The sequence below is a fragment of the Alexandromys fortis genome, unplaced genomic scaffold (assembly GCF_014885135.2).
Source record: "Alexandromys fortis isolate MF-2015 unplaced genomic scaffold, M_Fortis_MF-2015_v1.1 scaffold_51, whole genome shotgun sequence".
Lineage (NCBI taxonomy): Eukaryota > Metazoa > Chordata > Mammalia > Rodentia > Cricetidae > Alexandromys > Alexandromys fortis.
The window spans coordinates 6,467,182-6,481,487 of NW_026067925.1; the positions used below are offsets into that span (position 1 = coordinate 6,467,182).

A 14,306-nucleotide genomic window follows, 5' to 3' on the forward strand; every position below is an offset into this window, starting at 1 on the left:
TGGTGGGGTGTAAGACAACTCTGAGAGGTGTGAAATATTCAGAGAGAGGAGTAATAGCATGAAAGGGAGCAGCGAACAGAGACATACTGCCACGTGCTGGGCACATCCTGCCGACCAGCAGCGCAGGAAGCTTTCTGCCATAGGCAAGAAGATCCTGCCAATCAAAGCAAGCGAAGACGGCTGTGGGGGAAGGGCCTGTCCTTAGACAGACAGAGTGGATGGCTTTGGAGGCTGAGAAAATAAATCATGGGAGCCCAGGTTTGGAGCGGCAAGTGTATGGCCCACTTACTGCAACATAGTGGGGTGCATTCAAGGGACACATTCTCAGTGAGCGTAGTGAGAGCCTGGAAAAGGTGCAGCCAGGTGGCATTACCCCTTGAGCACGTGGGCACTGTAATAAGAGCACACAGATGCATTCTGTAGAGCTCTGTAGAACTGTACTAAAAGCACACGATAGAGCATAGTCAGCAACGGAAAGTCATTATAAACTCTCAAGAGGAACTTGTGTGAGTAGATTTTCATTGATTCTTCACAGCTCCCAGCTAGCCCTCTGCGGTAGGGAACACACCACCGTGTAGCCTCAAGCTCTGAATTAGAGTGAAGATAACCTGGCCCAGTGGGGAACAATGTCTGCCCAGCCAGTTGTGCACTTCTTAAACCAAACCTGACCCATTCATGATACAACCTTAGGAAGAGAGTTATCAACCCAAGTGTTGTGTTTACGCACTGAATGTCTTCGTGTCTTGACCATGTGCTGGTTGATGAAGGGGCAGTATGCTTTAGGATATCTACTTAGCTGGTGGTTTCTATTTCTCGTGGCTTGATGTTGCTGACACTTACCCCAGATCCCACCAGCAACCTGGCAATTTTTCTTTGTTTTGTTTTGTTTCGAGACAGAGTTTCCCTGTAGCCTTGGAACTTGTCCTGAAACTAGCTCTGTTGACCAGGCTGGCCTTGAACTCACAGAGATCCGCCTGCCTCTGCCTCCTGAGTGCTGGAATTAAAGGAGTGTATCACCACCACCCAGCTAGTTATTGGCAATTTATAGTTTGTGTTTAGAGATATGTCAAAGGTACTTCCCCCAGTGACCTAACTTTCTGCCACTAGGCCCAACCTCTTCAAAGTGGTTCTGCCACATCCTGAAAGTGCCACAAGCCAGGAATCAATTAATGACCATTAATACATAGCCTTCATGTATGTGTGTGAAGTAAGGAATTCTGGGTCTAAGGAGGCAGCTGGCATAGTAAAGTACTTGCCACATAGGTATGAGGACCTGCATTCAATCTTCAGAACCTACATTAAGGGAGAAAAGAAGGAAGGGAGGGAGGGTGGAAGGAATGGAGGAAAGGGAGAGGAGAGAAAATAAAGAAAAAGTCAGATGTGTGTAATCTCAGTGCTGGGGTCACAGAGACAAGTGGATTGCTGGGGCTTGTTGGCTGGCCAGCCTAGTCTACTCAGCAAGCTCCATGCCAATGTCTCAAAAACCAAGGTGGATGATGGCTGAAGAGTGACCTCTAGCCACCACAAGCCTGTCTACATGTGTGTGAGCACCTGTGCCCACACATGAACCTTCACACACAAAGAGAAGACTCAGGAAGAGCGTCCGCCATCTTTGTACCTGTCTCATCTCATGCGGGGATCTAATGAGACGCCATGCATACATCCGCCAAGATTAGACTTGTCCACATGGAGAAGCTCCATGTGTGATGGAAGAGCTCTCTTCCGTTGTGTGTGAGGCCAGAGGTCCCCCCATCACCTCCCCCATGTAGAGAAGGACGACTGGGAGTGGGGTGCAGCTTGCAGCCTTCTTCACAGAGTAGAAGGCTTCTTGGGTAGTTTATGACATCTCTTATAGCAGGCCTCCGGATACAGTACCAAACACTAGGACATTGTTCCCGTAGCTGGGACACCTATAACTTCATCAGAGCACCCAGCCCTGCCAGGGTTGTGTTGTGCCAGCCTGGCTCATGTCCTTCCCTGCATACTCTGGGGGATGCTGGGAGTGCCTGGTGTTGAAATAGGAGTGGCAGGGCTGCATCCCCAACACCCCAGCCGCTTGGCTAGCTCATGCCCGAAATAACAACACACAAACTGTATTCATTTAACTGCTTGGCCCATGAACTCTAGCCCTTACAGGCTAATTCTTGCACCTGGACTAGCCCATTTCTAGTAATGTTTGTAAGCACCCCAAGGTGCGCTTACCAGGAAGATTCTAGCCTATGTCCATCTTCATCGCGTGTGCCTCAGAGAGCAGAGCTATCGCGTCTACCCGGGAGAGCTGAGCATGGCGTCTCTTCGGGAGCAGAGCAGAGTCTAACCTCACTTCCTCTTCCGCCCAGCATCCTATTCTGTTTATTCCGCCCACCTATCTTATAACCTATCAGGGCCAGCAGTTTCTTTATTGCTCAGCCAATGAAATCAACAGATTGATATGACACTCCCACATCAGCCTGGTAGGAGGTGGCCCTGAAGGCCAAACAAGGATTTTGTTCCCCTGGGGATGAAGCAAACGATGGGTTAAGAGGCCAAATGGGTAGTGGGAGGCTGGAGGACTTCACACATGGCTCCAAAGCTGATGGTGGATGTTTTCTGTTCTGACTGTGGCTAATGAGGGAATGTTCATCATGACCCTATGCTTTCACCGGCATCTCCTCTTCTTGCCTTAGGTTCTCAGAGGCGGAGGCTCATTCCGGCGTTGTCCCTTGACACCCCATCACCTGTGAGGAAAACTGCCAGCAGCACAGGGGTCCGCTGGGTGGACGGCCCCCTAAGGAGCACCCAGAGGGGGCTTGGGGAACCTTTTGAGATTAAAGTCTATGAAATTGATGATGTGGAGAGACTTCAGCGACGAAGAGGGGGAGCCAGCAAGGTGAGGCCACTTCCTTCCCAAGGGTCCCAGTTCCTGGCAGGTCCTGCCCTAAGAACTTCAGGGGAGCCTTCTCAGGCTCAGTGTGGGCAGTGGGTGGCGGCGGGGTTGTGGGATAGGCGCTATATGCTCCTTCTCTGGAACACCTTAAGTGTTAGTGAGCTGCAGCCTGATGGGCTCAGGGACTTCTCTGGTTTCTTGTTTTGAGGTTTTTACACCCTAGTGAACACCAACATTTCGAGGGATCATGTGCCTTCTAGGTGAGAATAGCCTTCAGTAGTCTCTTGGGAGTTGTCTTGTCTGTTGAGGTCACAAGGCTCCCTGCCATGCTTCTGGGAAGCTGGGCTTTTGTCCTTCTGGAGGAGGCTTCGGGACAGAGTCAGAGCAGAGGGATGGCCTTCTGCTTCTCTCCCTCTCCAACCCCCACTTCCTCTGTGGGCAGGAGGTCATGTGCTTCAATGCCAAGCTGAAAATCCTGGAGCATCGGCAGCAGAGAATCGCTGAGGTCCGAGCCAAGTACGAGTGGCTGATGAAGGAGCTGGAAGCAACCAAACAGTACCTGATGCTGGACCCCAACAAGTGGCTTCGTGAATGTAAGTCTGAGGGACCTGCCCTGGGGTTATCTCCGTTAGCCAAAAGCCCAGGTGATCTTAACCACCTGGTCACTCTCCACAATGCTACTGCTCCTGTTGAGGGATAGATTGGATTAGCTCTAATGTATTTGTTCCTCGTCATTCCATTTACTGCAAAAGAAGGCTTAACTTTGACCAGACTGGTACATTGGTTCAGGACCAATCCTGGAAGACTTGTCTGTGGGTAAAATATGTTAACAGCATTACAAACACTCTCTCCCCCACTTTCCTGCTCAGCTCTTCCCACCAACCCTCAGCTACCCGCACCCCTTTTGGAACACTCTTCTCCTAAGGTCACCCCCCTCTTGGTGCCCCCTCACAGGAAACTCAAAGGTAGAGCCCGGCAGCTTAGGATTGGGTCTCAAAGAGCTGGTTTAAAAACAGAGTGGAAATGAGACCGGTACAGACGGGCCAGGATCTACCAGTTCCTGATTGTACCCACTGAGAGCAATAACCCACTGTCACATTGCCTCTTTCTGGGTAGCCTATGGGACAGAGAGTCCTCCTGTGTTTCATTGCACCTGTGGCTCTGCTCAAGGTCCCGTAGACCTGATTTGGATACTGGTTGTTTTTTTGTTTTTGTTTTTTTGCTATATGCTAACTGTGTGACTTTGGGGAATGTTTGACTCTCTGGGTCTTGGTTTCCTTAGTGTAAAAAAGAGTGGCTAAGCCTGTCTCATAGGGGGGTTCTAAGCCAGAATAAGTGCTTAGGCTGCACGGCCTAGAGAGGGTGTTTAGCATCTGGTGGGAAGAGCTGCAGTTACCTCAGAGTTCAGTCAGCTGGCGGCTCCTGGAGGTAGGATGCTTCAATGCCTGCTTCCATGGTACAAGGTTAATTCCTTGGTGGAGGATTTGAACGAAGACACAACCTCTCGCAACAACAGTGTCTTCATCTAAGGTTGAACAAGACCAGCATAGGAACAAGGACGTGAGCTAAAATGTGACTGAGACATTAACACACACCCTATGCCTCTTTCTCCTTCTCTGCTCTCACTTGCTTCTCCTATGGATCTCCTATGGATCCTAACCACAGGGGCTTCCCTTAGGCAGAACCCTCATTTTCAACCGCTTCTTAGAATTTTGTTTTTCAAAAGCAGCTTATGCCCAAGGCAGGCTTGAAAATGATCTTCATTTTCCAAACTTCCTCTTTTTTTCTGGGATGTGAATGAGTTTGCCTATCAGTACACATGGGCCTCAGATGGCTGGAGGGGGAGATTGCTCTCTTCCTGCCTTGGTCCATGTCAAGAGTCAGTAATTTTTTTTTTTTTTTTTGTGCTGAGAAAAACAAGGGATAGAATGTTACATGAAAGAGGAAAATACAGATTTTTTTTTAAAAAAAGACAAATTTAAAACAGGAATTGGAAAAAAAATCAAGGAGGCTGCATGCTGACGCTCTCAGATGGGCTGCAGGCCGTGCCAGAACGGCCATGTGCGGGGATCCACCTCCAGTTTTAGTTTGTCCTCCCACTGCCTCTTTCCAGGGCCTGTGATATCGCCTGATGTGTTTACAGAAGGGTGAGGCTCTGATTTCAGTAACCTGTTTCTAGCTGCAGTCCGCACTGGCAATATAAGCGTGAACAGGAACCCTTTCTGACTAGATGGAGGCTGCCCCTGTAGAGAGAGCCCCACTCCACCACAGACCTCGCGTGTCTGTAGCAGGTTTGCACCTCATCTCATCTGCAGCTCCATTCTTGTCAGAAACCCAAGGAGGAGAGGGCAGGAATCCTGTCACTTGCTCCACTTGCGTTGCTGTTTAAGAAGTGATGCCAGCTGAGGTGATGTGGCCCAGCTAAGACTCCAATGTGAAGCCCCTGCCAGGCCACCCACACTGTTGTCCATGCTTCACTCCCATGTGGACCTTTGGCAGTACCCCTAGAACAGGGACCAGGCCATCTACCACTCCGCCAAGTCATCATGGGGCAAAGGGACCCCAGACCTCTGCCCCGAGGAAGGGAATGGACAAAGATTTTGGGTGCAAGGCGTCATGGTTATATGACTCAACTTGCCTTTTTGAGCTCAAGGGAATTTTAATTATTAATGCATGTGTTTTAAACATCATATCCTCCCTCCCCAGTGACCAGTGAGTGAGATCGTACAGGAATGGGAGCCTGCTCTCTCCAGGGAGGTGGGGTGTGCATGTCACTCAGGTAACGCCACTCCTGAAAGGCGGACTCTTGCTGCCATAGCACCCTAGAGTTGCTTGCCTTGGTTAAGAGATCAGTGGAGTGGGGACCTCACAAATCTGTGCTGGAGGCAGCGGGGGCAAACATGGGAAGGTTCTAGACCACCTCCCTGTTCCTCAGAACCATCTCTGAATATCAGGAGCTAGAAACCACAACGGGTGTGTGTGTGTGTGTCATTCCACCTCAGGCGACCTTAGCCCAGAGGAGGAGGTGGAGGTATCCCTTCCTACAAGTAGCTGTCCCATCTCCAGGAGCTCCTTTCTCTTTCAGTTGACTTGGAGCAGGTCCTGCAGCTGGATTCCCTGGAGTACCTGGAGGCGCTGGAAGGCGTGACAGAGCGCCTGGAGAGTCGTGTCAACTTCTGCAAGGCCCATCTCATGATGATCACCTGCTTTGACATCACCTCCAGGCGCCGATAAGGACCAGCGGACTCCAAGCCGGTCAGGCCCTCGCTCCCTAGGACTTCAGCAGGACACCACCCTCCCAGGCCCTCTGTGCTGGCAACACTCAAGACACTAGGATGCGGATGAAGGTTGGTGGCAAGTCTGGAGTGAGCGAGGAGCGAAAGGCGATGTTTCCTTTGTTTTCTGTAGGGAAGAAAGGTAAAGACACCAACACGTGGAAGGAGGAAGTGATGGGAAAACCCGTGGGACTGAGAAAGCACTTTGAGGAACCTTGAAGAACTCTGTACATAAGGACTGCTAGCCAAGAGATTCTTACCTTGCAGTCGTGAGGAAGGGGAGGGTGACGCGGGATTGCCATTGAAAGCAGAACACCAACAAGACGACCCAGAATGATGGATTAAGTGCCTTGCAAATCTTTATGATTATCCAAACATTTGTGTTCGTTCTTTCTTGTGTCCAGATGGTGCTAGTCAAGAAGAAATCAACAAAACCCGAAAACTCAACCCAGTTTTTGACATGCATTTGCGGCTTGTTTTCTCTTGGTTCTGACTTGCTGTTTGTTCCCGAGAAGTTGTGTTTGTTGTGCTATTTCCTAATCAGTATTGCAGCTGAATAAATGTTAACTGTCTTTCATGGTTGTTCCGCTAAGGCCACTCAGAACACGGAGACTCCATTGGCATGAGCCAGTGTGTTTCCCAGGGAGGTTTAGGAGGGCAGGGGACAGAAGACGCCACCTTCCGTGAACAGCAGGTCAGCCAACAGCTCCAGGGTCGGGCATGGAATGGGTGCGCATGAGCATTAGTGATGAGGAGGGATGTCTTTAAGGGGAAGGGTTCAGGGTGACCTGTTCTTCTTTGTTTCGTGTATCTGTGGCCCTCAAAACAAGTTCATGCTCCTTTCTAGCCCAAAGCCTATGGATGAAAAGGTTGGACAACTCGAGCCGAACCCTGTTTCTTTGTCTTCATGCAATATGGTGTTATTACACAGGGTGGAGGTTGTCTGTGTTGAGACTCTTGGGCTTACACAGGTTCAGGGACTTGACATCCTTTTAGAAAAAGGAAGCTTGGGGTTGGGGTTGCATAGCTTTTTTGTCACCCAGGATCCTGTCCACTAGCAAGAGGTCAGCTCTCACCTCTATCCTAAAGCCTCTGTAGCTTGTCCCTGTGGCCTTGGTGTCCTGAGGCACTGAGAGGAATCACATCTCTAAATTCTAGGACCCCAGATGTGCAGGTCAGAGCTGAATAAATGGGGAGACCTAGGTCTTGCTCCCCACTAAAACTGAGGACTTCATTCTCAGATTACTCCCCTGCCTTCAGGGTTGTTGGACCATGTTAGGAACATAGGGCTGAGGCATGGAACGGCCAGGCATTGGCTGACCATAGGCTGCTGGAAAAACTGAGCATCCCAGGAGAACCAAAAATTCTCTCTCCAGGAGCCTACACATGCTCAGGGGGGTTGGAAAGAGGACTTGGCATCCACGCCCTCCCACTAACCAACTCCTTGAACCCAGATGCTCCCCAAAGAGAAAGAACTTTGTATTTCTGGACCGGCCCTTTCTCTGGACACATGCATCCCAGCGCAGCGTGGTATGTGGCCAATATACCACATAGAAGCTGCAGTCATGTGAGTGCCATGGCACCTGATCCTCTACCCAGAACATGGCTCACATGAAACCACCAGCTTGACTGTTCTAGAGGTCAGCCCTGTGGATCAAAAGCCAGCCCCATGGGTCACAGGTACCGCTTCACACATTCCTAAGAGCTGACTCTTACGAAGAGGGGTCCCAAGCTGCTGGATGGTCTGAGCTCTGGAATAGCACATTTCCCCCTCTGTCTCCTAGGGAAACAGGGCCTCCCCAGATCTTCCACAGCTCCTCCCCAGTGCCATTCTCCAGGAGTCCTGGGCTCAGGGCTGAGCTCAGCCTCTTAACACATGTGTGCTCGGCCTGCTTAACAGCAATGTTCTTGGAAGCTCTGGACTCATAGGGATGCCAATACTATGAACATCTGTTTTGATTGCTGGCTTCAAATATACTTCTGTGTTTTGTTTTTCATGAAAGGCCTTGGCTTGGGAAAGATTTTAAAAGAGAGCATGTCTGGATGTCTTTTCCCTTCTCCAGAGCAGGTTCGTTTGATTAGTATCTATGAGCTTGGCTTTAGTCCCTGCTGCCTTTTCCCTCAACCCTGAGGTCACCGGGCCTCAGGGAATCCTTTAGCTGGCCACCAACAGAGCCCAGTGCCTTTGCTGGAGTGAGACCAGGCTGACTCATCCGAAGAGAGCAGACTCTCAGTCAGCAGGTTGTCTTGGGGGAGAGGCCTTCAGCTGCCTCCCATAAATACCTGCTTGCATACATTCCAAGCAACTTCATGCTACAGCACTGGTGGCTTGGCGGTGTTCCTAAGGTTCTTTCACCAAGCCAGGTAAGCCTCCTAGGAGGCCACATCCACATAGCAGGGCATCCCCCAGGACCTATCAGGGTGCGGTGCAGGGAGATATTGTGTGAAATAGTGTGTAGCTCTTGTTCGTTCTCATATCCTGACCCCCTCCAAAGTAAACTGTGAACATCGCGATCTACCGCATGGCATTGCATTATCTTAACTGATAACTTGTGGAGAATCCCTGCCTCCCATGATGCACCTGCTTCTGGCCCTGCCTATGAGCTGCCTGTGGGAATGCAAATCTTTAGGCACAAAGAAGTAGGCCTACCATCTCAGCCAGTGCCCCTGGGAGGCCAAAGGGAGGGGACAAGAGGGCAAAGGGGACGTCAAGAAACTCACTTCTATTTCATCATCTGTCCATAGAAGGGCAGGAATTGTTTCTTTAAAATGAATATTTAGGCACATAGGCCTTACTTAAATTCTGTCCATTGTGTCCCCCCCCCCCCCCGCAACTCTAGCCCTGCTTCAACGAATTTAATGTGAGGTAGAAGCATTTGCAGCCAGGTAAAACTGGAAGAAAAAAATAAAACAAAATATTTGAGTAAAAATCTGAGACAGGGGCATCATTCTCCCAGGACTGGCAACCACCCTTAGTTCATCTCATCTGGGGGTGGGGAGAGGTACTGCTGCTCCCAGGGAGCCTGCTTTGTCTTGGCTTTCAAGGCCCCCCTCAGAGCTGGAGGCTTTGATCTCCTTGAACCCTCCTGAACACCCCCAGGTAGCCGTCTCTCACTTTCATCTCAGCAGAGTTGAATCTGGCCTGTATGATTTCAACTCCAATTGCTGTTCTGAACACGGGGAGAAATGCAGAGGTGGGGCCCCTAGTGCAGCAGCAATGACCCCCAGCCTTGACCTCCAAGCAGGAGAAGGGCTCCTGAGCTAGAGCCTGGGGTAAAGACCACCATACACAGCCCCAGGAAAAAGGCCGGGGGTGGGCAGCGGAAATGTTCAACAGGCCGGAACCAGGTCCCATTTGTCAGGACTCAGCCTTAAGCTTGGGGCCTTGTGTCCAGGAAGGAGCACTCAGACTGTGTAGGGAGCCGCTTCAAAAAGACCTACACACTCAGGGAGTGCTTGCTTTCCATTCTAGCCAGAAAAGCATTTGGGCATGGACCCCAGGTCTAGGGAACAGCCACCTTCTCTGGCCTTCAGATTCTCATTAATTTGAGCTCATTCACACGCCTCCCTGGTAGATTTGTATTTTGAAGCTGCTGTCTGACCTTGACTTCCCCATAGCGAAGGTGAGGTTGGCAAGAGCCCACAATTTGCCCAGTGCAAACATGACCTTTGCTGATCTGTAATTGAGCCCTGAGCCCGAACTGACTGCTTTTTGGGGTTCCTTATTCCATCAAGAATTCTGGTCTGTAAAAGAAATTACTCAAAACGAGTTCCTTCCAGAATTGAAAACAGATTTCCCAAATGTTGTTCTTTCCTTGGACATAATGCAAAAACATTTCCTCCCTTTTAGGGGAGTTTATCTTTGAAACCCAAAGCCGGGGCCCATTAGGAACAGGTTGAAACCCTGTGTTCTAGAAGTTGAAGCTGACAAAGCCATCCACTGCCATTGCCCCTGGAACATCCCTGCCACCGCCTACCAGCTTGGCCCAGCTTTCCACGTTGAAAGAGGGGTGGCCTCAGTGCTAACACACGTGGGACAACCCCACAGTGGGAGAGGTCGGCCCAACTCGCTGGTCTCCATGCCAAGCTAAACTGTGGAGGGCAAGTTTCACAGACATGATTCGTAAATGGGTCTGCTTTTTTTTTTTTTGAAGTGACAGAAACACAGCGTTCTTTTACATCCCACAGAATACCTCTCTCGTCTTCTGAACAATATCTGTAACCACTTTATGGCATTACAAAGCTGTTCGTAAAACAATGTATAAACTGTATCCTTTAGCCATCTTCCTGGTGTGTCAGACAGAACATATTTCGAAATGACAAGTTCTGCGTCATTTCCATAAGAATAAAAGCAGAATTCTAACCCAGGAAACTCTCTTAAATCCTATATATCCTCTCAAAAAAAAAAAAAAAAGCTTTTTTGAAAATTCCTATGAGTTATTTATCCATCCCTAAACAAACATATTCTACTTGGGGTGGGGATGGGGGAACGTGGGAACGTATGCAAAACCTGAGCTGACGTCACAGTGTTGGACACAGTGTGGCACTGTGGGTAGGGCCCAGGCCTAACATTCTCCACATACAGCAATTTCCGGTGTCACAGTTGTGGGAGCAAGCGTTCCAATCCCAGAGTCACGCATTCGTTTTAGGTTCCTTAGAGTGGCCTTCCCTGGGGGAGTCGTCCTGTCTCTGCTCTCCACACGGCCAGCCTCCTGCACTGCCAGGCTTGATTTGCAGCAACACCATCCATGGTTTGTCTCCTCAGAATTGTCCGTAGCACCGCTCGTGTTTCTGGATCTATGTATGCATCCCGGTCAAGAACGCCCTCCATGTTCTGAGTTGGAGCGTGTGCTTGCTCAGTCTGTGTTTGTCTTCTTCTGTTTTCTTTACTCCAGCAAAGTCTATTAGCAGAGACATGGGCCAGGGAAGGGCCAGGGGTGGGAGGTCCTTCTCCAAGCGCAGAGCTTTGCTTGGCTGTCTCTCTAGTAGGCAGCCAAAGGGACTGAGACCGAGTTCTTCCTTTCAAGCTGGCGTGGTGACGAAGTTGGAAAGCAGGTTCCCTGGGCCTCAGGAGCAGAGGATCCAGCAGCCTCCTCCAACTGGGTCCCCACACAGCTCCTGAGGAAAGTGCTGACAGTATTGTTTTACTCATTCCCGAGATCCCCAAGAGGTCCTCGCCTTGGATAGATGTTGTAACGATCTATTTGTTAAAGATACCAAAGCACTTTAGTGAGTCTTACAACCCATAAAACGTATGGCATGTGTCCCCTCGCTGGATCTCTGAAAGGCAGAGAGGAGCTTGGGCCAGTAGTCTCATTTGGGAGGCAGCTAGAACTGGGAGGAAAAGGATGGAGCTAGGAGGCGGGGAGCCAGGGCCACAGCTGGTGCCATCATTAGCCATAAACCTTGGGTAGGCTGCTGCATTCTCCTGGGCCTCAGGTCCCCCTGTATTAGGCAGTGTGTGGAGGAGTCATAAAAGCTGCCCTCCTGGGATAGTTGGGAAGGGAAGGGATGGTGTAGCTGGTGGCACATGGTTTGGAAGCTCTCCCCAGCATGGGGAAGGACATATATAGATGAAGAAAATGACATCCACAGTCACTAACTGGCCCGGGTCACAGAAGGAACTCACAGCAGACCTGGGACATGAGCCCAGATGCCTGGACTCTCTCTGTTAGACCATCTTACACTCAGAGGGTGCACATGAACACACACGGCTCCTCTGTGCCAGTACGTGTACATATGGGTGTGTCTGTGCAGAGCTCATGTAACGCAGACGAGGGGCCTCAGACAAACGCCCTGAGTCTAATTCCGTTGTCCAACAGTAGACTTACCTATGGCCTGGGACACACAAGCAACGCTTCCGGAACTCGGATTTTCTAAGTTGTAAAATGAGGACATTGTGGTACAATATCTTTGCGGTTCTTCCAGCTCTGGCTGTGAGAGTCCACATGAGTGATGTATGTATGTATATATCGATATGCTTATCTGTAGAAATGGGCCCATTGGGGAATTGGAGACAAGGCCTGCCCAAGTGCATTGATTGTATCAGAATTGGCAACTTCACGAGTCCATACGCCTTCATTTTAAGTCAGATGTTTCAAAGTCACTGTTTTAACTGGGTAGAGGATTGGTGCTGTTTTAAAACTTAAGTTCTTAGCTCTCAAGTGTTTGCTGTTAATTTTTCAAACACGGTCATTTGTTCAATAGTTGAAATTTTAACTCTTCTGCCTTGGGCAGGTCCCCAGCAGTCTGTATGCAGGCTGGGTTTTGTGTATGGGCTTTTACATAACTATATAAAAGTTAGCTGTTGGCTTGCTCATGGTAAATATGAACAGACTGTCTGGAGAACAGTCCAGAAAAGAATGGAATTCTATAGTTCTCATCAGCTGGTGACACGAAACCGTTAAGCTCTGTGCGATTTCCTGGTGTGAAGATGTTGTTTGCTGGCTACGGTCTCTGACTTTGTGGCACATGAGGTATAAAATGTTGTAAAAAAAAAAAAATCTGGTGTTTAAAAGAATCAAACTATGGTGGCATTAAATGTTCACTTTTATTCTCCCCAGAGTCATGCCTCCTTCTTTATCCAGCAGGTTCTTTTGTGCACAAGGGTATTCCATTCAAGGACCAAGGTATGTCACTATGGTAAAGCTACACCTTAGCCCGGTTGGGGTGGGGCCCCACAGGTCTCTGGGATTCCCCTGTCTAGTTCCACTAGGCGCTGTCCTCGAAAGAATCAGAGACTCAGGCAGGAATGGATGGAAGTGAGGGCTAGGCCACCGAATCACAGTCTCTAGATTGCTATCTGTGTGTGTGTGTGTGTGTGTGTGTATGGGGCACACATGTGTGTGACCTAAGTGTGGGGGCAGAGGTCAACCTCAGATGCTGTTCTCTGGGCACAGTCTACCACATTTTTCGAGGCAGGATTTCTCACTGGCCTGGATCCTCCTTTCCCCGCCTCCTCAGTGCCAGCATGGCAACTACACACCATCACACCTGGCTTGAACTGCCCTGCTCCTTCTTCCATGGTGGGACCCAGGAGCTTGGTTTGCTTTTTAGGTTTTCACTTTTTGTTTGGTTTGGTTTGAGACCAAGTCCCACTCTGTAGCCCAGACTGGTCTGGAACTTGCTAGGTTGTGCATGCTGGGTTTGAAGTCACAGCATCCTGCCTTTCTCAGCCTCCCAAGGGCTGGGATTACAGGTGTGCTTCCTAAGCACCTTTAGTCTTTGATTTTTAAAGACTGGATAAGCTAGAGCTAAGAGATAAAAAATCACCTTTTAGTTCACACCAGTGAGAAACGCTGCTGCTGTTGCCATTAATTTGTGCTCTTTCTCTGTGTGTGTATGTGTATGCGCGTGTGTCTGTCTGTCTCTGTGTGTGTGTGTGCGCGCGCGTGTGTCTGTCTGTGTGTGTGTGTGCGCACACGTGCGTGTGCACCTGTTTCTCTCTTTGTGTCTGCCTCTTTCCAAATAACCTCAAATATGACCCTGTCAGATCCGTTTCCCCCTCAGTACCACCGTGTGCACTTCCTGGAACAGCACAGAGCATGCCCTAATGATAGAACTCTGGGCCAGCTGCAGAGCCAGCCTTTCATCTCGGGGGCTGGGTCCCATCCATGCACCGGGTTCCCAGCCACAGATTGTGAGCTTGTGCTCACTTCCCACTGTCACAAACACTGAGTGTAAATCCCTTCTGTTACTCCTCTGACACATCCCTGGGCATAAATTGCTAGTTGTGAACTAGCCTTAACAAGAGGAATAAAACATTGTTACAAGGAGTTTTACACACATCAGGCAGCCACGCTTTCATCTGTCCACTTGAACAAGGAATAAAGATCTCCTGATGGCCCCAAAGAGAGTTGGCTTTTCCTCCTTCTACCTGTTTCCTGGATTCGCTTGCCCATTCATTTCACAAAGGTACAAAAAGGAGTTTCCACATGGCTCAGCACTTCCCTTAGAAGATGAACCAGGTTCTTGGCCTGTGCTTCTACGCATCTTAAAGAAGGGCATGCACATCCGTGTCTGAACTTGGTGTCTGGGGGCAGGAGGTGCTTTCTGTGACTTAGCGCAGAGCCACAGAGAAATTGAGTTAGGACACAGAGGGTTTAGGCAAAGGGGAAGGAAGGGGAATTTTATATACAAAAGAAACCTGTGTGCTCTGGGAATCT

The 14,306-nt window shown here is 49.7% G+C and overlaps 1 protein-coding gene across 1 annotated transcript in view; it reads left to right on the top strand.

The window, feature by feature from the left end:
• Kif26b (kinesin family member 26B) overlaps window positions 1–12,660 on the top strand; it is a 405,174-nt gene extending 392,514 nt beyond the window's left edge. Inside the window, exons 13-15 of the mRNA XM_050142967.1 lie at window positions 2,667–2,869; window positions 3,309–3,459; window positions 5,952–12,660. Of these exons, the coding sequence (XP_049998924.1) occupies window positions 2,667–2,869; window positions 3,309–3,459; window positions 5,952–6,100 (503 nt within the window). The 3' untranslated portion in view covers window positions 6,101–12,660. The remainder of the gene's footprint in view (window positions 1–2,666; window positions 2,870–3,308; window positions 3,460–5,951) is intronic.
• Window positions 12,661–14,306: the final 1,646 nt, after the last annotated feature.